At 44.7% G+C, this 27,075-nt stretch overlaps 1 protein-coding gene across 28 annotated transcripts; it reads left to right on the plus strand.

The window, feature by feature from the left end:
* Positions 1 to 599: 599 nt before the first annotated feature.
* Positions 600 to 26,451, plus strand: ZNF384 (zinc finger protein 384). 28 transcript variants are annotated; one of them, XM_085523655.1, is made up of 12 exons: positions 775 to 1,106; positions 1,406 to 1,454; positions 2,283 to 2,472; positions 5,179 to 5,245; positions 5,377 to 5,617; positions 5,953 to 6,283; positions 9,540 to 9,620; positions 16,714 to 16,938; positions 17,593 to 17,775; positions 18,590 to 18,668; positions 19,457 to 19,615; positions 19,766 to 26,451. In XM_085523655.1, the coding sequence occupies exons 3-12, from the start codon at positions 2,420 to 2,422 to the stop codon at positions 20,039 to 20,041; spliced, it is 1,695 nt and encodes a 564-aa protein (XP_085379781.1). In that variant the 5' UTR covers positions 775 to 1,106; positions 1,406 to 1,454; positions 2,283 to 2,419; the 3' UTR covers positions 20,042 to 26,451. The 28 variants fall into 28 exon arrangements, with proteins under 28 accessions (XP_085379850.1, XP_085379781.1, XP_085379799.1 ...); XM_085523673.1 differs by having other exon boundaries at positions 2,313 to 2,472; positions 5,175 to 5,245; XM_085523650.1 differs by having other exon boundaries at positions 2,313 to 2,472.
* Positions 26,452 to 27,075: the final 624 nt, after the last annotated feature.

Below are 27,075 nucleotides of genomic sequence, written 5' to 3' on the forward strand. Positions count from 1 at the left end.
CTGCTACAACCCTGTGCTCCCTGGTCCCACCCTCTTACTCATGCTGGCCCTGTAAAGCTGTTTCAGCACACCAAGCTGGCACAAATCTCATACAATTAAGAAACAAAAAAAGCTTTTTCTTAAGTCAGAGCACTGAAACAGCTCAGCCAGATGCCTGGCAAGCACTAACATAGGTGAGAAGGGAACATAATTTAACCCGAAAGGAGGCTCCAGAACCAAAGTCAGTCCTGCTGCACACAGTGGAATGAAGTAGGTTATATCCTAAAGTCTCTTAGCACCTGAATCACAAGAGTTTAGGGCAGGGCTGCAAAAGCTTGGTTTCATAACTGTGTGGGGTCCAGCCTCACGGCTCATCACACAGAATCACAGAATGACCCGGGTTGGAAGGGAACTCAAGGATCATGTAGTTCCAACCCTAACCTTGAAGGATGCGCTGCTGCCTTGCACACAGCAGAAGGGGGTTATCCTGCCTCCTTTAAGCCCGGCCTTGCCCTTCTATCAGCTATCGATGTGGCTGATGCTGTCGGGCATTAAATCGCCGTGCTGCAGGGCGGGCTGTGTGCCAGCGTGTCAGCGCCACGAGCCCGGGGCCGTGCCAGAGCCGGCCCGCAGGGCGGCAGGCGGCCTCACCCGGGCACGGCGGGGCAGGGCGGGGAGACGCCCGGCGCCAGCAGGGCCGGCCGGGACGGAGGTAGGTGAGGGCGTGCGGCCGGGAGGCGGGACGGTTCATGAATATTCATCATCCTCATGAATATTCACGAGGGCCGCGCTCCCGCACGTCACTCGGTGCGGCCTCCCGTGCCGGAAGCGCTGTGTGCGCCGTGCCGTGCAGCGCGGCTCCACGCCGCCGAGCCTCCCGCCCTCCCCGCACTCGGGCTCGCCGGGAGCCGCCACCTCCGGGCTCGCACCGCCGGGAGCTGGAGCCGGAGCGGGCTGTTTGTGAAGAGCAGCCGCGGCTGGATGACGCCGTTCCGCTCCGCTCGGCGCCCCGGAAGAGCTGAGTTGGGCTCCGCCTCCTGATCCGGAAGCGCCTGGCCGCTCCTCTTTCCGGTGAGGAGGCCGCCGCCGGAGTCGGGGTTGGGGTCGCCGCTGGGGGGTGGTGCTCGGTAATGCGGCGGGAGCGGGGCCGGGGGGGAACGGGGAAGCGGCACTTCCGGCGTCCAGGCGCTCCGGAAGCGGAAACGGCGGCGGGCCGCCCGTCCGTCCGCTCGCCACTCTGTCTGTCCGTCCGTGCCGGTGGCGGGGCCCCGCGGGGGGAGGTGGGTGCGGGCAGCTCTGATCCCGGGCGGTGCCCGCGGGGAGCCCCGCGCCGCACATGGCACGGCCCCGGGAGGCTGCGAGCCACGGGCGGCCCGCGTCATGGGGGCCTCCCAGCAGCACCGTAACCCTGGCGGTTTGTTTGCAGAGACGGCCCTGGAAGGAGGAGCGATGCAAGAGGAGGGAGAGTGAGAGGGGTAAGTAAGCGGAGCCCGAGGAACGGCCGGGGGCGCGTAGAGCTGGAGGGATACGGGAGGAATGAGGGACCGGGGTGGGAGACGGGACGGCCACCGGGATGGGGCCGGTGGGTGCTGGGCGCTTCCATGCCGGGTAGTGGCTTCTGCCTGCGGTGGTGGCTGCCCCCGTGTCGGGTATGGCACCGGTGCTGCTGAAGCTGTGGCATGCGGGCTGGGGGCTGGGGCTTAGGGTATACCTGTTCTCTTTGGGGGTGTTCTTGATGCACATCTGCATGTCCTTGTTCTAAAGGTGTAGCAGTGCTTGAACTTGCTGGTACTGAGGAACTTAGGGGAGGCACTTTGGCGTTTGGTCCCATATCATGTGTGGCCTTCAGCATCTGTAGTATATTGCAGTGATGGAGCCCAAAAGCTCGCTCTTACTGGCCAAAGATACTGGGCAGACACAGAATGACAATTTAAATAAGCGTTTTGTCAAATTTAGGCTCTACTCTGCATATAGATAAATGCCGAGTATCTGGAGAATAAAGGAAACTATATTAAAGTCAATCTCTAAAAGTCTTCATATCCAACCTTGATTATACCTTCCAGAAACACAGCCTCTGCCTCACCGTTTACTTGCACGTGCTTTTTATCTGTGTGGTTATGATTAAAGTGATGACCTGCTAAGAAGTATAAGCCCAGCCCATTAAGTATGTGATTTCGTGAAGTTCTCTGAGATATAAACTTAAGATCCCTTGTCCCTTCTGAGTTCTCCGGTTCACACAGTTGTTTATTTGGTGCATGTACATTTGTGGCTTGTACACAGAAGGTGTTTTTGGTTTATATCAGGAGGGTACATTGACATCTGTCTGATACTAGACTGGTGAATAGGAAGAAGGTCCCATCTCTGGCCCGTTTGTGGAAGCTGGGATGATGAAGGCACTGCAGTGGGAACGTGCTGTGGTACAGGGTTGAAGCTCCAGCCCATGTGGGATAGTTATAGAGCAATTGGAAGGGTTGCGTGCAGAGTTCTGGTAAAGTAAGTGTGAGTGGTGTTAAAGCGGGGGCTATGAATAGGGGTGCATGTTTTCAAAATGTCCTTTAGCCAAAAAGCGGGATAGGGGAGGGACGTCTGCGGGTGTTAGAATGGTAGTTTGGTAGGGTAATCTTATCTTTGTTTTCTCCCTTTGGAAGATTGGCTTGCTAGTGAGATTGCATGAAAGCTTTGACTCTTCCGCTGTTTCTCCTTTTCCTTCACATTCTTGTAACTTCATTACACCTCAGTCTTTCAAGCCGAGTCTTTTGAGTCCCAATATCTGCTCAAGCATCAACGCTGCTGGATGGCAAGAAGGATTCTTAGAGAGTTTAGTGTAAACAGTGTCATCATCTTTTGAGAGTCAACTTCTTTGATTGGTTTTTGTGTTGTTTTGTTTGTTTGTTTGACGTGTGGGCTTTTTAGTTTGTTTTATACCCAAACATTTTGCAAACTAAAAGAACAAAAGTTGGGTGCTTTGTGTCGGTCTGGCTGGAACTAGATAGAAATGGGAGGCCTCTGAGTGCCTCCGTCTGCACTCATTTGGATTTTACAGTCTGAAGATGGAGGTGCCTTTCATGCTTTATGCTCCTTAAGTAAGAAAGCTGTTGTGAGAGATTTGAGATTGATGTCTTTGCATTTGGCTGCTGAAGTTTACAGTTGAGTCTGAGGGATTGAAGACTCAACAATTAAGAAGTTTATTATAAAAGTGTATGTGACTATTATATGAGACTTTGTTTTACATAATCAGGTTTGCTTAGGGCTGGCTTTTTTTTCTTCTTTATGTGGAAGCTGAGCAAATAGGGGCTTACTTATTTAAAACAACAACCATGAAACCCCTTTACATTCCAACCAAAGAAACCTCTTGATTCAGGTGGTGCTCAGTTGCCAAGGAAGGCCTTATCCTCTACACATATTTTTTTCTTTCTGTGGAAGCAAACAGTCGTGTTGTTAGGTGTTATATACATAGAGCCTTGCTGTTGGCAGAATACGTAGTTAATTTCTCTCAGAAGAAAGGTACGTGCCCCATTGGATTCTGATTGAATTGCTGCAATGTAAATCCAGAGTAATTCAGTCAGGCAGCTAGCAATCTGTCTGCATGCCACCGATGCAAGGTAAATAAATCATCCTTAAGTGTGTTTATTGGTTGATTTGTAGTGAGTGAGTGAGGCAGGAATACTTGGCTTTGCTGTTGCATGAGCAATTCATAAAAACAAAATTAACAGGTAATTTGGTTCATTTAAATACTGCTTCTCTACATAGAGGGAAATTATCTTTGCGTTTTGGCTCATCCACAGCAATTCCACATGTATTTATTCTGTCCTAATGTACTTCTGGAAAGTGTTTCATGCTTCTTGGGGCATGTTCCTTAGCTTATCTGATGATGGAGATAGGTCCTTCAGAAACAATATTTACTCGTTAATTAGTCTATTGCCACATCATAACAGAAATAGGACTGGTACAATTTGCAGATAGCTGCAAACCTGCAGTGTTTGCTTTACATCTGGCAGAGCAAGCTGCTTGATAATGTTCATTGAGCACAGTTTTTATTGCGTTTACGTTACCTGCCAATTTTGTCATGTTTGTTCAGAAATAGGCACATCTACTCTAGAAAATCTTGTTTTGTGAATCTCTTAGTTTTTCAATAGCATCTACAGAGCGTTGCAAATGTCTCTTGATAATGATATTACACAGAGGAATGACAGGATTAGAATAGAAAGAATAGTAAAATAGATTATTTCAGCTAGGTGAGCCTAAAGAGATTAAGCCTCTGTCCTCAAAGGACTGTTTTCTGGCATCTAACTTGTCCGTAGAGAGCTGAGATTGAGCAGTGGGCACTTGGCTGGGGATGGAATCCTACGTGTTCTTGTCCTAGAGGTAGGACTGTGATGAGCAATAGGGAGCCCTGACACAATACCTCTTGGAAATATGGTGTCTCAGAAGCAGAGTAGTCAGGTTGTTTCCCTGCTCTGTGGTCTTGCTGGGTGAGAGAGGTGGATCTTGTCTGTCAGGATGGAGTGATGTTTCCGGTTTTCTTATAAGAGTGGGGCTGGAGTGGTCAGAGCAGAGAGCAGCAGGAAGTCAGGAGCCTTGAGTTTTACTGCTTGGTCTTCTGTGGCTGTCTGTTACCTTGGGCAAGTCTGTTTCCCTCTCTTTGCCTGTCCTTCTTTCTGTATAACATACCGCTAATGTGCCCTTGCTGCATCTGGATCCTTACTGAGCTGGGGTGGAGGGCCAGGCAGGGTCCAGAATTTTCACTGCTTGTGGGATCAGGATGGCTGTGACAGTGACAAATGGTTTTCAGCTGTATTTGCCAGGTTGCACGTGCACATCTTTTATGCCATGTACTTGGGTGGATGGTAGTTGGGGAATATTAGAGGTGTTTTGGGTCAGGTGTAGTCATTATTATTTTTATTTTGCATGGAACACTGCTAGGCAAAAGGTGTGGGCCTAAGTCTGTGGGAGTAGCAGGTAACTTTTCCCCTGAAAATAACAGGATTTGAGTAGATAGCTCAAATGTGGGGAGCAACTGCTTAAGTGAGAAAGGGGAGATTAAGGAACTGTCCCAGCATTAGACTGAGGCAGTTCCCTGTTGGAGTCATTTTGGGTTTAATATTCCTTTTGTGTGTGTGTGTGTGCGTCTGTCTCTGTCTTCCTTTTCCTCCATTCCTCTTCCCTTCCCCATTCCTGTTCCCCCCTGTGCCCAGCTAGGATGGAAGAATCTCATTTCAACTCCTCTCCGTACTTCTGGCCAGCAGTGCCGACCGTCTCGGGACAGGTAAGATCTTTGTCTTCCAGCCCATTAGAAGTTGGTGAATGATGCGTGTTTCTGTTGTTTTTCTTGCTCAGCCAACTGCTGGGAGAGGCTGTACCCCAGTATTCTAAAATCTGTTCTTCCCACCTGTTTAGATTGACAACACCATGTTTATCAACAAGATGAAGGAGCAGCTATTGCCCACGGAGAAGGGCTGCAGCCTTGCTCCCCCCCACTACCCTGCCTTGCTGACAGTGCCCACCTCAGTGGCTCTACCCACTGGCATTGCAATGGACTCTGACACCAAGCCGGAGCAGCTGACGCCACACAGCCAAGCCCCTGTGACTCAGAACATCACTGTGGTGCCAGTGCAGTCTGCTGGGCTCATGACAGCAGGTAGGGAACTCTGCAACAGGAGGATGCCAGGATGTGTGTAGCACAGAATTCCAAAGGATCCTCTTGGTACTATAGATTATCCCAAGCATTTTTGATAGTGTAGACTGCCTTGGCCCTAAGCATTGTTTCACTGTGAATTTCTAGGAACTTAGTCTATTCATCTATCCTCTGTACTGAGGTTTGACTTTAACTGCAAAGACTGAGAATGTTTTGGAGAGGTTAAGATGCTCTTCTTTTTTAAACGTGTTTAAATGTAGATGCATAAAGCTTACTTCTGTGGGATGAGGAGATCATTAGAAATGTTATATGTGACCTGCATCTTTGTTTGTTTTTAGGTCCTGGTCTCGTGATAACTTCTCCGTCGGGCTCCCTGGTGACCACAGCCTCCTCTGCACAAACCTTTCCCATCTCAGCTCCCATGATCGTCTCCGCATTACCCCCTGGCTCCCAGGCAGCCCTCCAGGTGGTGCCTGATCTGACCAAGAAGGGGACAACCACCCTCTCTGAAGGTGGGGGGGGGGGCGGGGGTGGGGGAGTTGCCCCCAAACCGCCTCGGGGCCGGAAGAAGAAACGATTGCAGGAATCGGGGCTGCCAGAGATGAGTGACCCCTTTGTGCTGTCGAACGAGGACGATGAGGACCAGCACAAGGATGGCAAGACATACAGGTGGGGAGCAGGGTTGAACCATGATTGTTACATTGCATGGGGATGGGGCTATATTCAGCTCTTTGGAGGATTACATGGGGGTGGGAGAGATCTTTACCTCTTCCTTGTAGAGTCCCTGAATAGAGAAACTCTCAGCTGCAGAGAGAATTGAGTTTTCTTGGTAATTTAGAATGTTTGTAAGCTGGTGGATTGACCCCAAACTAAGCATCTCCTTCAGAGTGGACAACCTCAGTTTCCTAAACATATGAATGTTAGTGTTGCTCAGTTAGTTAATGTTAGCTCTTCCAGAGGCTGAGCCATATCCTTGATGCTGCAGCTGGGTAGTATAGCTGGCATACTGCAGAGTGCAGTACTGTCTGGTGCACCTGGAGCCCTTCTGGTGTGGCTGAGAGCCCTGGTGTACCTGAATGCCCCTGAATGAGGACTCCAGTCTGTCCAGCATAAAATTCTCCGTATTGGAGGAACACAGCTGGAAGTGAATCGTGGTGATAGAATCTGTTCCTGTGTGCACTGCCCCATGTGCTGTCTTCCTGTTTCAGCATTCCCAATAAAACAGGAAAAAAGTCCTGTTCTGAATTAGATGTAAGGGTGTTTCTGAGCCCAAAGATTATTTGACAGGAGGGGAGAGCGTTCTGAGCCTTGAGGTTGAGTTTCTGAGCTTGGAGGGATGTGGCTAAAAGAACTTCTACAAGTAAGTGCTGGGAAAGTGAGAGAGGTTAACTAGGGGGAAGTACTTAAAGCAGAGGGCAATGAGGAGCATGACGTTTTTGAGAAGGTGGGAACTGAACAGAGCAGGGGAGTGCTCGGGTGGGAATGTGATGGTCAGTGTTGGTTGGGAAGCAGGAGCAAGTATGGGTATTTAGTGATGTGTGTCTCTAAGGTTCTGAGGGCTGGTTAAGGTCAGTGAATCAAAATAGTAGCCAGACAAAAGCAGAAGTATGTGATTTGTAGCTCATCTCACTTCCCTACTATGTGCCCATGTAACAAACATGTTTCCCTTCTATCATTCTAGGCCCTCTTTTTTTCTTGGTACCAATTTAGTTATGTTTCTGGAATTAAGTCATAAGAATATGAAGGCAGCTCCACAGGATCTAAGCGTCCATCCCAGACTCTGTTTCATTTTTTAACTCCAGCGTTTTAAAAATGTTTACACTTTAAAATCAATACAGTTAAATGGCTCCAAAACTAGAACTTGGAACAGTGCTGTTCTTCCCTTACCCAATGTCCCAGTTTTTCCACTTTGAAAATACAATCAGCGTATGGTAAAGAGGGGTGGGAGTGTTAGGTAGCTTACTATTTTTAAGTCCACCATTTACTTTGGGCCTTAGCCACAATTCCACACTACTCAAGCTGCTTACAGTCTGGGTTGCTAATTAAGCTGTTAGATATGTATTTACAGGGGGCACAATTGGCAGTGAACGTTAGAATTAAAGCTGAACCAAAGCTTTAATTATAGCTCCTTGTTTACATGTAAGTTCGGGGGAAAAAAAATGCCAATGACCATGTGGAATGACTCAAACTTCATGAACACCCATAGTCTCTGTAAGTGATCGTGAAAAAGACTTTGCAGGAAAAGAGTGATACAACTGTTGCGGATCAGCCCATTGAATGTAGCAATGCCTGCCCCAGCAAATGGGAGGTGTTTTGCTGCCATCTTTGGAAGTGAGTTAGTCTGCTGTGGCAGTGGTGTAACAATCCTCTATGACTAGGGTTTTCTTTGTAGGAAAAGGTGTGGAGCTTTTACTGATTAGGCTGTTGCATGCAGATCTTGTGCATCTAGCCTTAGGATTAGTCTGGCAAGAATCCTTGTTGCTCTGCGTTGTGATATTAGAAGAGTGCTTGTATCTGCAGGGGACAAGCATTTAAACCAGTTCTGTGAAGCATTTTCCGTCATGAATAATGTCATTTCCAACTTGTCTGGATTCACTGTCAGCTCTTTGTTGATGTCCCCTGACATCCTGGTAGAATTGTTTGGTCTTTTTGGTTCAGTTCATAAGTTTTCTCTGTCAAACAATTCTCGGAATAGTTTGATCTTGCATTTACTAGGGGAAGAAAGCTCGGCACTTATAAGCTTAATATAAGTGTTGCTTTATGATGGCTAGGGCAAACACTGTTTTTTGTCTGGGATGGTTTTGTAGGCTCTGCTTTCAAACAGAGGACACAAGTAGAAAAGTTGTAGGCATGAGAAGGACCTTGCTACTACACTGTAATCATAGAGCTCTCTGTTTCCCATTTTCATTGGTGAATTTCTTCACCCTGACCAGACTATTTGTCTCCACAGAAGAACTAAATAGGTTCTGACCTCTCTGTGTTTATATGAGGCTGTACTGTGTGTGTGCTCTCTATGATGTGATAAGCGTCTTCTAGATTAGTGCTGAAGGGCCAAGCTTGCTTTTCCTTCAGTCACAGCCCTCATTTCTGCTTCAGGAGGGAATCTGTGCTCAGTGTTGGCAGGAGCCTCCCCCTCTAGTGGGCGCAATGGCAGGTGGAAGAAGGCAGTGCTCAATTCAGAAGCAGGGACTAGAGGGAGGTATGGCTAGAGGTTGGAGCTGATTGAAGTCTGGAAGCTTGATAAGGAGGACATGGGAAGCAGAAAGGAGGAGAGAGGAAAGAGCCTCACAGACTAGAGGATGTGATTGAGAGCCTTTTCACAAGGTTAGAGAAAAGCTAGGGAGGGTCAAGGCTGAAACAGGAAGAAAGAAGCAGATTTGTGAGGAGCTGGAAAATGAAGGAGATACCTCGAATTAAAAGAACAGATGGGGAAAAGAGCATGAGATGTGGACAGACAAATAGAAGTGTGGGGGAGAGAAAATAAATGTTAATGAACAGGGAAGAGCCATGGCAACTGAGGATGAGGAGGCTGGGGCATGTGGGAAAAGAGCCTGGGACTGGGTCTTGGTGCAGGAGAAATGGGATTTTGCAATAAGGTGGAAGGCTGGGGGCAAAGGAGAAAAAGAGATTGAAGTATGGGGCAGAAAGTTTGACCACATTCCCTCCAAAGCCTAGAAATATTAAATCCAGTATTCCTAAATTTTGCCATATTTCTGCTGTCGGCACTAGTCAGTATATGACCTCCTCTGGCAAAGAGCCTCACCCCCCTCCAATGCTAGAAAAAGACACCAAACTGCTATAATATCATTTATTGTCCTAGCTGTGGTGGCAGAGTCTGTGCAGAGGTTCTTAAGATTGCTGTTGACCAATGTGGGTGTCAGCGTGATGCCACATGTTGGAATTTCTGTTTGCTTTTTTTAACAAGTAGTTCCGTGAGCAGCGGAACTAATGAAGCCTGGTTTCCAGCGTCTCTCTCCTGTGTGGATTCTCTGATGTCTAATCAAGGGTGAGCTCACTAGCCTTTCCCTCAGCAGGGGGCTCCAAGAGGGTCTCTTACCTTTTCCAGCTACATATTTTTGTGACACTTTTGATTTCAAATTTCTTACCCCTTTTTCGGATTTGGTTAAAATTGGCTTATGCTTTCAAAGTTCTGAGGAGGACAGGTGCACATGTACTTCTATATATACATACACTGTTTGTACTGTAAGCTTTGCTTTGTATACGAGTACTGTGTTTGAAGGTTAGAAATGGTAATTAAGACTGACCGTGTGTCTCAGGATATAGTAAGGTGAAAACCTGGATTATGGTAAGTTCTTTCCCTTCTGTTATGGTGTCATAACTACATGCTTGCATGTGCATGTGTGTTCTCATTGTAGTTCATTATAGTGCAAAGTTAAAAGAACAGGAAGGGTTCTGTAGTCACAAGTTTTAATTTTAGTACATTTTGCTTGTTAGTGGATTGATTGTGTGCAGGGGAATGAGGGACTCAGTTACTGTTCCAGCTGGAGAGAGAGAGAGAGAGAGAGAGAGAGAGAGCATCAAAACTGTTATGTCACGCATCTTTCTGCCCAGTCACACCTTAATTTGATCCTGTTGAGCCAATGCACTTTCCTACCATCCTTGTATATGTGTTTACAGTTGTAGCGTGCTCGATAGCCTGTCAGAGTCCTGAATATTTACTTAGGAAAAAGGAACAATATAAAGATCAAAATGACATGGGGTTGCGGAGTTGAGAAGGATGATTTGAGGAATTGACTGCTAACATGAAGAACTTGTAGGCTGTTTGTCTCTGCCACCGGTTTAGTAGTGTATCTTATGCCATGGTTCAGGCCACATTGTGCAAATACAAGTTAGGTCTCGTTTTCAGTGGATTTACATTTGCTGCAGGCTAGAACTGTCTGTAGACCATTACCCTGAAATAATTAACATCTGCTGTTCCCCAAACCATAATCCCTTCTCAAGTGTCCGAATAGACCTCTGTTACGTGTTGCATCCTTTTTTGCTTTGCAGAAGCATAGTATCTTACGGCTACAGTGCAGAAATCTTACAGGGACTGTGGTTTAAATGTATCTGCTGTCAAGTTCCTTTAAAGGAAAGTCAGCATTTGCAGATATTGGGTTAGCACTTGGAGTTAGTGAGTATTTCTTCCTAGTTGTTTTTTCATTCCTGTCTTCTGTCACTTCCTACTGTTAGGAAAAAAGAAGTGGATGCTGTGGGGACAGATGAGCGTGTATGGAACGCTGATACTTCTGTGGGGGTCCAACAGAGGAGTGATTCTGCCTTCTGTGGTTGGAATTGCACTTGCTTGACAAGGCTAATGCTGTACACATCACAATGGTGATGAAGAATCCTGACCACCTGCTTGTTAGATATCTATCTGTGCAACATAATAAGGATGCAGTTCAGTTGAAGCAGTTAATAAAGCTGTATCAGAATATGTGACTGCATTGCAGAGCCACATTATGGTGACACAGATGACCTTACTGCTGTTTCCAAATTTATTGGTGTTTCTTATGGGGCTTTTGTTCTTCTAATTTAGCATTGGATATTATCATGTTCCTAGGAGACACCTTATTGTATTTTGTTGCTTTGCTAGTTGTTTATTCTAATGGTTACTGATTTCAGAAATCGATCGAGGTCTTAAGCCTAATCTTGTTCAGTGGCTTTAGAGGTCAACAGAAAATCTTTTGACAGTTTGCAGATAGAAATAATTGCTGGAAGATAGTCGTGTTTGTTTTTTAAGAAAAGACTAAGTTGTATGTGGCTGTTAAACTTGAGCTGTTGAAGCACAATGTGGTTTTAATACAGCCCAATGGGAATCTTTGTTTCTTTGTTAATACAGTGTGGCCTCTCCAGCAGAGTCAGGGATTGAGACCTAGATGTTCAGACACAATTTAAAACAATAATGTAGGCCTGGATAGAATTGGAGTCAGGAGTTGGACTCTAAGTTCCTTCTGGTGGGTCTATTCCAACTTGGAATATTAAGTGATTCTAGGAAGTGTCCTCTTGGCTGCGGTTGAACATCTTTAATCTGAAGAATAAGTGATGTGAGTAATGAGGAAACAGTATCCTGGAGAGCAATGCAGAAGACTTCTAGAAATGAAATGACATCATTTGAGTTCCCAGTGTGAGGCTCTGACGAAAGGAGGCAGTTGCTGGAAGCATAAATACCAAGGTATTTAAAGGAAGACAGGCAATTTGTGAAGCATGCTGAAATGCTACAGAATTCTGGGTCTGATCATTTTCCTAAGATCATATGGAAAAACAGACAAAATGCAGGAATTTCTTCTGAGTCTGAGGACTGGAGAAATGCCGTATGATGAGAGCATTTAAAACTAGTAACTGCTTTGCCAGGACAGCGGTGCATGTTTGTTTTCTGTAGTCTTACCATGATACCGAGCAGTGGAGGGTCTATAAAGATCTCTGTGTAATTGGCAGATCTGATAGTATGCATGTCAATAGTGTAAAGTGGCAAATGGACATAGGAGTGAAGTTGTCATAAGCTTGCATTTGGCTTTCATATACTTTTATTTAGGTCTTATACATGTTTCCTAGCTGTGTATCTCAAATATTCTATCTCCTTCCCCTTGCCTCGTGCAAGATATTAGTGAGGAAAAGTTTAATTCAGCTTTAAAATATTGGATAATTTGAAGGCTAAATCAGCATTTCTTATGCACTGTGCATCCATTATTATGCTATGATTGCATTAGTTACTTCATTAACTCTGCATTGCAAAGACAGTACATTTCTTTCCTTTCTAAATATCTGTTGACTCAGAAAGCCTCAACTTAACAAGTTTAACTTCGAACCTCTCTGATCTGTTGTTTTAAATCATTATTGTTTTTGACTTGTGATCTAGCTTATATTTGAAGTCTATTCTAAGACCAATCTCAGTAGGAAATTGAATTCTGAAAGCCATGTAAAAGCTTACAGTTTTCACAACCGTGACACCAATTAATTAAGCACTTGATTGAAAAAGGCTGTTAATCCACGTTAGGCGGATTTTACTATGAGCTGATATTTCAGATGGTATTTTATCTCATAACAGCATCTGATGAATGAGGCGAAACATTCTATGAAAAGTAGTAGCAACACGGCACTGTGTGCCTCAGAGTTGTAGTCTAGCTCCTATAAGCATAATTTAGTTTGTGACTCATCGTGATGACTTTCATACGGGAGCAGAATTAGAATTATACATCCAACTTCTACTGACATTTTGTGATTTTTTTGAGGGTCTTAGTCTTACCGTGCACGTATTCTTTTCATGTCTCACTTTATTTCTATAAATTCCCTTTAAAAAGAAAAGACTATAGACACTGAAAGGTGTCACTTCTGTTCCCTAGTATACTGATGAGTATAAAGCTAAGTATTTATATGGAGAAATGCACCTCTGCGTTATTAAGAGTTTATTCTCAGAGGCTAAATTTGCAGAGCCATAACAAACAGTCGTAGGATATTTTGTTATGCACTCAGTGGGAATACTGCATTCATTTCTGTCACTTGCTTTCAGAATACAGTGCAAGTAGTAGTAGTACAGAAGCACAATGGGGAGAAAAGATTACGAATGCATATGAACAAAAGCGATGAATTATTTCATATAGCGCTGTGTCCATGCAAACAGCACTCCCTACTTTTCCTCTTCCCAGCAAGGAGAATTTCAACGAAGTAGAACAATGAAACACTGCAAGTGTCAGTTGCGATGTCCTCATTACCCATATAGATTTAACTTTTTTTTTTCTGAATCCATATTTACCCCCCAGAGGACTGACTGCGTCTTTCCCTTTAATATTAGATGTAGTCTGAGGCAAAATGCAAAGCCCTTAATTAAATAGATCATTTGTTTCCATGAAAATGCCTGCAACCGCATAATGCAAAACTAAAATGCAGCTGCCTGCTGTATTTCAGCGCCTCTTCAGCTCATAAGGCTCATGAATTCGTTAATGCTATGACATGACATTCGTGCCCTCTCCAGGCTGATGCTAGTTGGATTGTGGGAAAATGGGTCCATATATATGAAGTATATTTTCATATTGTTTTAAAAACAGTTCAGATACCTCTACAGCTGCTAAATGCAGACATGTGAGGTTATGTTTGTTTCATCTTCGAGGGGTTTTGGGTGGCTTTTTATTTGCTTCTTTTTTTGTGTGGCTGTGGGGTCTCTTGGTTTTGTTGTTTTTCTGCACACTGAGATTCATCTTCCATTCTCATGCAGTTTCCAGGGAGGTTTTGAAATCCTTTATTTGCATGTTTATTGTCAAAATGGAGGAGAACATCGTTTCTCTGCATCAAAATTTATTCTAGGGAATTTCTGACCTGAAGGCAGATACCTGACAAAGCAAATAAGTAAAGGAGTTGCTGTGCAGATGTCTTGGATAGTACACTAGTTGGCTTTAAGTCATTAGACACTTAATGAGTGGGGGTGCTCAGACATAGTAAAGTTTATTAATTTTTTTTTCTTTTTCAAGAAAGAAGAGGGTGTTTAACATATGTGGTTATATGCAGCAGAGAAGAGATCAGTTCCCAGGACTGTATGTACACTATAGCTAAATGTCTAGAAATTACTACATTTGGATGGGAACTCTAAAAATAGCAATGGTAGGAGCCAAGTGATTGAGAACATAATGCAGCCTCTGAATGTTGTTGCAAAGATGTATTATTCTCATGGTTGAAACGGTCCCGTTTCTTCTCAGGTTTTTCTGACTTGTATTGTTAGCTGTTGTATCTTAGAATACTTTTCTTTGCTGTATAAACCAAACCCATAATGATTTATTTTTTTTTTCCCCTAGGCAGATTTAAATGGATACTAACCAAGCTGTCTTTTAACCTTTCCTCCAAGCCTAGATAGACTGGGCTCAGTGAATCTTTACTGTGAGACAGATTTTCCACACACAGTGATCCTTAAGTTGTCTGGGTATTTCAGTAGTTGATGAGTATTTGGTCTTCAGCATTAAGTATGCTGTTGCAAGAACAGTCTCACAATTCATATCTACAGATATAATACCTGCTGTTCCTCTTTGATTCAATTAGCCATATTAGCACAGTGTCTCACTGGAAGCTTGTTCTCAATTGAACGATTCCTCATTTGAGTAATAATGCAAAGCAGAATTCAACTGAGAGTGCTGACAATAAGCATCCACTGAAAAGGAGCTTGATAAAGTCATGCATGAGGTTATGGCTTAATTCCTTGCATTAGCAAGGTACTGGACTTGGAGCTTGGAGATACTTTTCAGTTCAGTGTTCACTTCAAAGTCCTTTTTAGCATTGCTGCTTTCAGCAATACAATTCTCATTCTCTAAATATGACTTGATAATTGTGAAGCACCTATGCTGTCTTCAATTCTAGCTTTAAATGTTTCATGAGCGAACTGGACAAGTGTTTAGAGATCCTTAGGTTTGTAAACCTAAACCTGCTTTTTCTAAAAAGTGATCTTGATGTTCTTTCTTGCTCCTTGCATTTCTAATAAACTTAGGGATAAATGGTCAGATCGCTTTTATTTGTTGATGCTAGAAAAGATGGTTGCATGTATGTGAGAGAGGAGTTAGTTATATAAGAATTTGTTTAACTTATGTGTTGTGTTCAGTTGTGTAGTTAGAAGAAGTAAGAGAAAGATAAAGGCATTAAATATGGGAACAACTGTGAGATGATAATGCATTTAAAGAAACGGTGATATATAAGAAAAATGTTATGGCAGATGTGTGGTAGAGTGCTCATTGGGGAGGCATGGCTTCCAGTTAAATGGCTCAGAATCAAGCTGTGGCTTGGAAGGGCCTGTGAAACCTAAGGTAGGTTCTGGATAAATGTTGCCTACGTTAGGTGTGCTAATTAGACCACATGCATCATAAAGGCGTCTGGCTCCAACATAAATAGCCACAGTAGTAAATGTAATGAAGTATTCTCCTAGGAGGAGGAGAAATACTTGAGTGTAGGAAGGAGCAGGATAAACTCTCTGTTGTTAGTAATAGCTGCAGAGACTTTTGTCACTGAGGAATTCCTAGACAAAAACATAATTAACACACCACAGTAGGTTGCACAGAGGTCTTCTAGGTGGGATTTTTCCCTCAGGTGTGACTCTGGAAGTTCCAAGTGCAGGTTCCATTTTGTCTTGTTTAACTGAGAAGTCTGCAAGTGGAAAAAGCTTCAGTTCAGAGAAACCTTAACTCTGCCACTTGGCGTGCACTTTTGAGGGAAGATAAAAACTCCAGTAACTTGAATGTGGTCTCTAGCTCTCTGTCACTTTATTAACCATGAACTCTTTTACCATCTTTAATTTTGTGAGTACAGTCTTCTCTTAACCTGGTATTATGGTGGAGGAATGGTTATTAACACCAGCATCCTTTAGAGGTAGTTACCCACTGCTTCTCCCTATTCAAAGAGTCTGTGTTATCAAACATGCTTCTGATCATTGTAGGAACAGATGGGTCCAAACTCCCAGACAAAACATTTCAAAACATCACTAAGATAGAAATGGTGAAAGCCAATTAGACCAGTGAAATATCTGATCTAATATGCAGAGCATCTTTTGAGACTCACTAGGAAGGCAGCACTGTTGTTACTTTCAGCATTGTCTTCATAAACATGTCTTCTCCAAAAATAAGAGCAGAATTAAATGGTTTTGTCATTACTGCTTTTGCAGACTTTGCAGTACATGGAATTAGCTTTCATAATGAGGATGAACCTTGACTTGGGATTTTCAGGTTTTCCAACTTTTTTGGCTGAAATAAATAATAGATGAACAAAAATGTTTTTTGTCTGGGAGTTGTTGTTCCTGTCCCCTTCAGATTGCTGTTGGAAAACTTCCAAAATGCTGCCCTGTCTTCCTTGTAAGCAGTATAAATTAATCTCTTTGATTCTCCCAAGACCTCCACCTGTCTGGCTGCAAAGTATAGTTTGGTCTCTTCTGCCAGTTCCTAGCTTAAGTTCCTTTGGGACTGGAGCACTTGCAGCTGAGCACAATGTCCCAGGTGTAACCTCCCCAGAACCATGTAGTAAGAAAATATCCCATTATTCACTCAGTGTGGATCGGCCCTTCCAGTTAGAGTTGGTAGATATTGGGGCTTGCCCCTGTATGACGCTGTCTCTTCCCCTCACCCCGGTCCCAGGTGCCGGATGTGTTCGCTGACCTTCTACTCCAAGTCAGAGATGCAGATCCACTCCAAGTCCCATACGGAGACAAAGCCACACAAGTGTCCTCACTGCTCCAAGAGCTTCGCCAACAGCTCCTACCTGGCCCAGCACATTCGCATCCACTCAGGGGCCAAGCCCTACACGTGCAGCTACTGCCAGAAGGCCTTCCGCCAGCTCTCCCACCTGCAGCAGCACACACGGTAAGGGCCAGAGGAGGCTTGGGGGCCTTCTGCACTGCATGTTGTTGTCATCCCAGCATGCTGTGAATGAGCATCCTCAGTGGGTGACTTATGTGGGAAGACCTTGCTGATTTCCATGGGCTGGTCACATCTCAGACACAACCAACCAGCAGTCGTGGTGTCTGACACGCTAAGACCTGTTGCTTGCTGTGAGGGGCTGGGTGTGCGCGGAAGTTAATGTTGCTTACTCTGAGGGGTGTCTGCAATGGAACAACATCACCTAAAAAAGGTAGGGCTGGTTTTGCCAGCATTAGAGTAGAGTGCGCATAGAAGGAGTGTTCCCTGTCACCCCAGCATAGTTCTGCCAAGCAACTCAGTTCAGGCTTGCAGCCCCCTGTTATTTCAGCCATGGGCTTTCCACACACAGCTGTGCCAATGCCCCTCAGTCCAAACTCTATAGTTTCTCTCTCTGGATCCTTCCCCGGTGCGGACAGACCACGGGCTCTTGAATCCAAGGGGAGCACGGTTTGAGGCTGAGCGAGCTCATGCTGTATTTGGAGTTCCTCTGTGTAGCAGATAGTGGTGCTGTCCCACCCCCTTTGTGCCCTCATTCCGTCAGCACTAGCCAGATGGCGGTCGTGTCCAACTGCTGCTGCTCCTCCTCCTCTTCGGCAGGATCCACTCCAAGCTCCACACGGCGATTGTCAAGCCGCACAAGTGTCCTCACTGCTCCAAGAGCTTCGCCAACACATCCTACCTGGCCCAGCACCTCCGCATCCACTCGGGGGCCAAGCCCTACACCTGCCGCTACTGCCAGAAGGCCTTCCGCCAGCTCTCCCACCTGCAGCAGCACACACGGTAAGGGCCAGAGGAGGCTGGGGGCCTGGCCCTGGCCCCCCCGCGCTGCCGGCATGCACCTGTGGAGCACACGCGCGCCAAGCATGCGGGGGGCGGGCGGGGGATGCGACCGGCTGCACACACTGAAGGAGGTGGCCCAGCAGAGTGGACGGAATGGAGACCGCGCAGGAGACACTGACCACGGCAGGGCAGAAGTGGGCATGTGCTGTCCCTGGGGATCCTTGGTCTGGCACCGTGGGGGGTAACAGAGAGAGAGCAATAGAGTGAGAGGCATTGGCCATAGGGGATCTCAGCCCGGTTCTTTGGGGGTTGGACTGAGTGTGTGGAAGCTTGTCCTGGCATTGCAGGGGGACAGGGACGTGAACATATTTCCTTGATAATATAAGGGGAGAACTTTTGGAGTGTGTATCCTGAGAAGGAGCAGAGCTACTTTCTTGATACTGTGGAAGCAGGAGAATGGATTCCTCTTGGTTCTCCTGAGCTTTTGAGGCAGGGAGCCTGGGCACCCAGACTCCTAACCACCTGTTCTTAGGTGGCCCACATGCCAAGCTGGCCACCCATTCATAAAGTCTTACTCCTCAGTCCTACTCACATTCTGAACTCTGCTTGACTGCATGTGTTTTTTTTAACTTCTATCTGGACACAGGAGCTGAGCAGAGCTCTCTTTGTCCAGATAGAACAGCAGCTGGAGGCAGCATCATCCCTACCCTCGCTCTCCTGGGTGGCTGTGAGATTTGATCACGGCATCAGGCCCTGGCAGTCTGCCTTGCCTGTCTATTCACTGCTTCCCGTTTGTGCTCTTCCTCCTTGACAGTATCCACACTGGGGACCGACCCTACAAATGCGCTCACCCTGGTTGTGAAAAGGCTTTCACGCAGCTTTCCAACCTGCAGGTAAGAGGCCGGGCATGCCCTGCTTAACAGTGTGGGTGGCAAATACAGCTGTCAAGCGGGAGGAGGTGGAGAAATTGGGGCAGCTGGGAGGAGAGTGAAAGTACAAAAATGCTATTGAAGTGCTGGTTAAGGAAGAGATTCATGGCTCTTGTGGCACTAGTGACCCAAATAAGTCACAAAAACAGTTGCATCCTGTAAAATTATGAGCTTGGCTTGAGTGTGGTGAGACCTTAGTAACATTCTTCCCATCTGTTCAGCAGATTTCTAACATAGCTGGGGTGATACATTGTCTAAATGTTATGAGTGGAATAAAATCTCAGTATCTGATTTCTTTGTTGTTGTTTTACAATGGAGTTAATGTAAAAATAGAGATTTAGGGAAGCAAAGGTAGTATGTCCTGTTGCAGTATTGTGGAGGAAGGGAACTATGAAAAATGCCTGTGATCAGTTAAGGAAGATCTTGCTTTGACAGTTGATAGACATGAGGAGTCAGTGTGAAGAGAGGCAGGAGAGAAGGGCAGGAAAAGACTTAAAGAGCTTCACTGAGACCAAGAAGATGGATGTTGTGGAGAATTAGGAGTCTGCTCTTCAAGTGTGTACAAGGGCTGGAGTGAAAAGTACCATGTCCTGTGATAGGAGCTAGGTGTACCTCACTCAGCATATTGGGTCCTGTGGGACTCAAAGCCTAGTTGGAAGGGAGTGTTAGAGGTAAAGCCATCTCCAGTATTAATATTAATTTCTTTCTTTGCACTTGCTTTCTCTTTCCTCTGCCCTGCTGCCATCCCCCAGTCCCACAGACGGCAGCACAACAAAGACAAACCTTTCAAGTGCCACAACTGCCACCGTGCATACACAGATGCTGCCTCGCTGGAGGTACACCTGGCTACACACACGGTGAAACATGCCAAGGTCTATACCTGCTCCATCTGCAGCCGGGCCTACACCTCGGTGAGTGTTGGCTCCTTGAGAGGTATCAGAAGTGGGAACTCCCTGGGGAGTAGGTCTTGTGGAAGCAGTGCCATGAGCTATTGTATCCCTCCCTGTTCCTGTGTTTTTCATGAGTCGTCCCCATCTGACATCGTGTTCTTCCCCTTGCAGGAGACGTACCTGATGAAGCACATGCGGAAACACAACATCCCTGATCCACAGCAGCAGGTGGTTCAGGCCCAAGCCCAGGCCTCTCAGCAGCAGCAGCACTTCCAGCCACAGGGAGGTGGGGCAGCAGGGGGCCCTTCTGGAGACACTAACCAACCCAATCCTCCCCCTCAGTGCTCCTTTGACCTGACTCCTTACAAGACTTCAGAGCATCACAAGGACATCTGCCTCACTGTCAGCACCAGCGCCATCCAAGTGGAGCACCTCTCCAGCTCCTAGAGAGACCTCAAACCAGGGAGCAGAAAGCCTCTTGTGCATAGCCTGCGCCCAGGGGCACCGCTTGTGTGGTGGCCCTCCTCGTGCAACAGTCTCCGGCCTCTCCTCCTGCAACAGCCTCTTCTGGCCGTGTAACCCTGTTCATGGCAGCCCCTTGAATAACAGCCTTTATCAAGGGGGTGCTCTTTCTGTGCAACAGCCTGCCTGGTAGGAGGATGCTTCCTTGTGCAAGAGCCCCTTTCCTGTGCTGGGATCACTTCCTCATGCAAAAGCCCCTCCTTTAAAACCCAAAGAAAGGCCTCTGTTTTGCCTTCTCTCACTGTAGGATGCATATGAAGGGGTGGGGAGGTGTTGAGACATGCATGGTGAATGGAATGGAGTCCTAGTATGTACAGGGGCTTGGACACGCTTTCAGTGGGCCACAGAAGAATGTGGCAGGGTTCACAGCTGGATGGTTTTTTTTGTTGCTTTTTTTGAGGATTTCCTTGAGTGTCTAAGAGGGAAATATCCATTCCTGTTCCTCCTGCTTGTGAAAGGGAGTAGGGGTCGATCACCTGCCCCCAGGACTGGATGGGAGAAACCTCCCCAGTGGAAAGTGAGACCAGTGTGGGGGAGAGGTGAGGCATGTTCTCTGGGCTGGACAGGTGCCTACACTGCCTGGGGGCTATGGAGTATTGCACTCTTTCTTCTCCCCTAGTGGTGGAGAGCAATAGAGAGGAGTCTATTGGAACTGGCTGCTGCCTCTCCCCGCTATCTGAGCAGCGTAATGGCCAAGGCCCCATAGGAACGTGGGTTCCTGCTCGTTGCTCTTCCTGCCCGTTGTGGATGATGTCCTAGCAGCTTGTACTTCTCCTCTCCCTCCTGCTTCCCCCCCAACCTCCTCAGAAAAGCCTGCAGGCATCAACAACAAACCAAAAAGCAATGGAGGGGAGGGTGAGAGACTGCCAAAATAATCATCGCCCTTCTCTCTACTCCCTTTCCCGCAAGGTGGAACAACAGCAGTTCTGACTCACGCCCCTGTCCTGCCCCGTTTCCTAAAGGGAAGGAGGAGGAGGAGTAGACCAGTCTTTCAAGGAGCCGGCGGGTGGTAGGGAAAGGCTAGCTTCTCTGCTCAGCTCTCACCAGAGTGCTCTCTCAGGCTCCTCTTGCCAAGACGGGCTGGACTCACATGGCAGTGGTGGCCTCTTCTGGACCCTGATCATGGGAGAGAATCCCCAAAAGGACAGTGGAGAGAAAGGGATGAAGATCCCCACAGAGAGACCAATCTAAAGAGAACGGGGAGCCAACAAGAATAAACTGAAGGCCCCGTGAATTTATATATATATACATATATACATATATAAATATCTATTCCCCACCCCCAGCCCGCTCTGTCCTTGCTGTAACTGTTTCTATCTCTGTGTTTATAAAACGCATTATCCTGGCAAATTTTTATTTTCAATCTTCGTTTGTTTTTCCCTCTCTCTTTGTCTTCGCTTCTCCTTCCCTTTTGGTTTGTTTGATTTATTTTATTTTATTTTATTATTTTTTGGTCCACATGACTCCTGGTCTTGTGTATCGCTTCTTAGTTTCTTTGGATCGTGGAGGCTGACTCAAATGAGAAGGCAAGGGAAAAAAAAAGCATGTGTTGGGATTTAAAATACCCACTCAAAGCCTATAGTTTCAGATTTCTGTACCAACAACCAGAAGGAGCTTTTTTTTTTTTTTTTTTTTTTTTTTTTAAATCACCTTGTGTAGAAATAAACTGGTGTAAAAGGCTCCTCAGAGGTGCTGCTGCAAGCACCCTGCCCCTGTGCCGTGTGTTTCTTCCCCACGCACCAGACTGCAGCGCGAGCATCTTGCTGCTGCGAGCATCGAGCACCGTGAGTAATGCATCCCTGTCTTCAGGCAGCCTTGTGGTTTGCGCTGTGAAAGTTGGAGCTCTGCACCTGTGTAGCCTGTGGCAGAGAGTTGCTTCTCTGTGCTTAGTCAGCAGGCTTGGCTGCAAGCGGATGAAGAGTTTTTTTGTAGGTTCACAGGTCAGGCTAGAAGAGGCTACCTGACTCCTAAATTTTACTGGTGACGTTTCAACCTATTTATCCTGCACTGAGCCTCGATAGCTAGGGTGTATTTTAAGTGCATATTCACAGAATGTATTGGCTTGATTTTGAGGCACGGGGATACAGCAAATCCCTTCCATTGGTAACCTGTTGCAAGGGCTTTGTGTTCTTGCTCTTTGAATATCTAAGTTCGGTTTCTCTTGGATTTCGTTGCCTTTGGCTTCCAGTTCAGATCCATCTCACTGATTTAGAGAACCTTAGAGCTTCCTCCTCTGACCTGGTATTTAAACACTAACATCTCTCAATCTACTTTTTACAAGCTAAGTAGAGGGAACTCCTTCAGTCTTCCACTATAAGGGATTTCCTCTTGCCTGTGAATTATTCTTGTCAATTGTTTTCTATATCTTTTAAAAGCATTCATTTCTGAATTAAGTGTTCAATCTCCAGTGCCATGGACAAGGTTGCCCTTCCCTTTGCCTTAAGTCTGCAGAGGATTGCATTTTCTCTTTTCTCCAGCATTATACAGGAGCTCACGTTAGCTGCTTATCTGGTGCAGTTCCTGGATCACCAGAAATCTCAGCTTCCCGTGGTAGTCTTTTCTCCTTTCTATAGAGATAGTTCAAGTTCTTATTTCCTGCTTGTTTGATGTCAGACTGTCTCTCAGTCCATTTTGTTTGACCTGGCTTGCAGTGGTCCATGTCACAAGCCACTTTGCCAGTTTTGTTACCCTCAAACTGTATCAGTTGTTGCTTTTTTTTTTTTTACTTTCAGATCCATCTGACCTACACTAACTTGAAAAGCATCATTCAGTGCAACTTTTTATTAGCTGCTTTTCGAGACTTGCAGGCTAGAAGGCATTTCTTAATCCTCTTAGTATGTGATTATGTACAGTAAATCTTCTTGACTTATGGTGCTAGGTCAATGCCTTATGAAAAGTTAAGTATGTTGCACCTATGCAGTCCCCTTTGTTAAACCAAACATATAATGATGTCATCAAAGAATGAAACCAGGATTTCGTTTACTTTTTCTTTTTTTCTCCTTTGGACTGTAGGTTTCATTCTTCACTCGTTCTTTCATTCTTCATCTCAACAGCTTTTCCATTATTTTGCCTCAGACTGATTATGACACCGAGTCCTTTCGTTTGCACTTTGGGAATGCTGTCATGTGTCTTACAGTATTTCTCTAATACCCCACATTTCATTAAAATTGGACTTGTTGGGCTTGAGAGCTCGTTGGTCACCCCTTCTAGGACTGTTTCTTTACTGACTTAAAAATATGTGTCCCCAGCAGATGCTGTCTTCATTTTTTGATACTACGGTACTGAAAGAAGTTGCTATTTTCATGCCACTGCCACGTTCTTTTTCTTTCCAAGTATTGGATTTGAAGTATTTGTTGACTCATTTCCTTATTGCCTGTCCCTAGCAGTTTAACTATTTTTATTTAGCATGGATCAGTACTATCAGTAATATTTCTTTGTTTGCTTTTTATTTAAAAACAAACAAACAACAACCAAAACCAACAAAAACAAATGAAAGCTCCAAAATTCCTTTCTTTTATTAGTAGTTTTGCTTGCCACAAATCTTTCCTTACTATTTTTTTTGTATCTATTTAATAATATTGATTTTACCTCGTTGTCTGGCCTTCCCCTTTTCCACATGTTGTATTTTGGCCTTTTATCTATTTTTTCCCCCTTGTTTCAGTTGTTTTTATTGTTCACAGACTCTCTCACTGAATCCAGAACAAGCTTTTACCCAAAGCTTTGTGGAATTGGGACCTTTTGGCCCACATAATAATTTTTTAATTAAAGAATAGTTTTCATTCACATTTTCCTGCCTTACATGTTTGGATTTTTTTCCTCACAGACAGTTCAGTTCACAAGCTTTCTTACCTTGGAAATTTGCTTTGTGAAGCCCAGACTCTGCTGCACACATTTATTAATGCCTGCAGCTCTCCTCCACATGCCCATATGAAATTGACAGAAACTGACAGAATTGCCAGTTTGCACTCATGTGTCTTGTATGCATCACGTTGAAGTCTGAGAAATCGACTTGTTTTGGGTACAGTGACTGGTATTAAGAAAATTAACTTTGAAAATGGGAAGGATGTTCGGCTGACCTCTTGAATTCCTTGGAGAATGTCTTGCAAGTTGAAATTACTTGCAGTGCTGTGAGGTTTTTTTGTTGTTGTTTTGTTTGTTTTGTGTTAAAGGTGCTAGAGATCACCTACCCTCGTTTGATGCATTGTTTTCGTATGTCTTCTAGTTTTCTTATGTCTTCTATCCTTCCTCGTCTTGGAATCTGTTACCAAGCCACGGGGATGTCTGTGTATTTAAGGCTGTACAATTCTTTTGTTACCAATTATTTCAAAGGTACTGCTTGTGGTTGTGCAGTTTGCTGCTGTTTCTGTAACTTTTACTATCACATAGGAAGAAACTGGCTTTTATTAAGGTGCTTTCCCGTTGAGTTTCAGAAGTGACACTTTATTCCTGGACCTTTTTTTTCCCTCCCTCCCTCCCTCCTCCAGTCAGTTGAATTTCTTATTTCTGTTTACACCAGCAACGGGAGTCTGGGTAGAAATAATGGAAAATACTTTATTCTCATTGTCACCTAGTTTTTATCAGGTCTTCCTCTTTGAATTGTTGAGGCTGTTTAATGTATTCAGAGTGCCTCAGGGTAACTGAAAAAGTGTAGTAGCTACATGCAGGATGCAAATCATAACATCCATACACGGTTAGCCACTATAGAGAGGAAGCCTCAAGTTTCAGAGTGCAGCTTTGTCAGCTTTGTATTCTCAAGCTGACAGCATTTCAATTATTTAACTTCTACTTGCAGGAATGGGATATTCTCTAGCAAGATCCTGTGGTCCTTCCTCTTCAGCTTCCTGAAATCTTTCTATCTTCTTCAATCCATTCGTTTCCATGTCTGTACCCAAGAAATATTGACTCTGGAGTTCTGTGTTTGCATCTTGAGTCTTTGCTGGAATGTAGCAGCACTCCTTGTCCTTTGCTGAATCAGTTGTCACTTCTTAGCTGGATTTTGCAAATTCTCATTGCTTTAAAAGGAAACATCATGTAGGCTGGAAATCATTTAGAAAAGTCACCCACAAGATGGTAATGAAATCTCAGCCATGACTAATGATAGTATTGCTGGTTTGTAATTCAGATAAATCTTCAAGAAAGATTTAAGACTTGCACAATTTAAAGCCCCGTGGTTGATAAATCATGTTCCTTATTTTGCTGGTTTTCACTGCCATTCTCTTCTACTTTTTTTTTCTGTTTTTTTTTTGTTGTTGTTTTTTTTCCCTTCTCATAAGGTCTTATTATGCCTTTGTTCAGTATGTTGAAGTCTTCTACTATCAAAAATCTTTTTCTTTTCTAATGAGTTACAGGCCTGTGATCGAGCTGCTGTGTTCATCTTCCCGGTAAGGCTTGGCTCCATCATGTAGCACTTACCTATTGCCTTTCTTTTGCTTTACAAAAGGACAAGGTCAAGTCATACTTAGATGCAAGTCTTGCTATATTAGTCCTGGACCATTATCTTGAAGTACCAAACCTACATTGCCACAAAAGAATATGTAATTCTTTTAGTAAGATCTTTTTCATTCAGTTAAATCACATTCTGTTAATGTTTCCTTTCTTAGCTGAGTGTAACCCAAGTAGGTTACACTCTGATTTGCCAAGTCAGCATTAGGTCAACTTGCTTCTAAGCAATGTAGATGATCCCTCATATTTTTCAAATACTTTTCAAATGAAGGTATTTACTGGTCTTCTGGAACACACTCAAGCTCCAAAGTTGGTTTGCAAGGAAAGCCTATTGTTTCCATTTGCTTGCCAGATAATTCTTTCAAAATTCTTGATTGTGAGTTTCTAGCTATGCAAATTCTAGGATGTTTTATGGGTGGAACTAAGCATCTTCATAAAGTTCATTGGCAATAGGTAATAATTCATTACTTCATAGATTTGTCTACATCATCCAATTTTCTTCATAATATAGAATATAACTAGGAGATTCTGCCTGTCTTCTATATTTTTATCAATTATTTTATCATCTTTATATCAAACAAAAGGATATATATCTTGTCTAGGATTTTGCAGGTAATGTACCCGAAAGCTGCCCAAGTTTACTAGTACAGTTCTGAACATAGAATGACATTTTTTTGTACATTTCGTTAACTACATGATAGGTACCTGTCCAATCGTCATTTCAGGTACAACAGATGAAATCTGTGTGCATGGTTTCTTGTTTCTGTATAGTAGAACACCAAAGTACTCAAGAGATGTAGTGACTTGGTCCAACAAACATTTCGATTTCATGTAGTGTCTATGTAATGAATGGAAAAAAAAAAAAAAAAACTGCAAGAAATCATGACACCAAAGAACTAGAGTCTATGCCTAGTTTTGCTGCTCAATTAGGATATGTTTTTGGATCGCGGACATGGCTATAGATTGGGGCATGCGGCATCCTCTTTCATATGCAAAGCTGATTAACAGCGTGTGGGGAAAGTGCTCCATATCTACTGATGTTTGTGAGAATGAAGTGTGTGTGGGGAGGGTGCGGGGGGGGGAAGAACTAGTCTTTCCTGCAGAGGAAATACAGAGCAGGGACCTCCAAGAAGAGTTAAATGTGTACCTTTAAGGCAAAAAAGGGAATTAAGTGACCGAACTTTGAAATTGTAGGCTGCCTGCTGTGTGTACATAATGATCACTCTCAAGCACTGACCTTCATCTTGTGGTCCCTGGATGACATTTAAGAGGTCTGTAAGGTAACTGAAAATCTGGAGGCTTATAATTTAGGCAGGTGTCTAGGTTTCCAAGGGAAAATATGCAGGCATCTGTAGATCAATAAAGGCTGAGAACCACTAGTGTTCAGCAGGCTGTTTAGCTTCCCTCTGTGAGCTGTGCAGGCCTTCTGTGAGTACAGTCAGATCCTCTGTCAGATTAGGTTACCATGTTAGCAATAGGATGTAGTTGAAATGGTAAACTGTCCTGTGAGGAGGATG

The sequence above is a fragment of the Coturnix japonica genome, chromosome 1 (assembly GCF_054131305.1).
Source record: "Coturnix japonica strain WE chromosome 1, WE-NBRP24, whole genome shotgun sequence".
Lineage (NCBI taxonomy): Eukaryota > Metazoa > Chordata > Aves > Galliformes > Phasianidae > Coturnix > Coturnix japonica.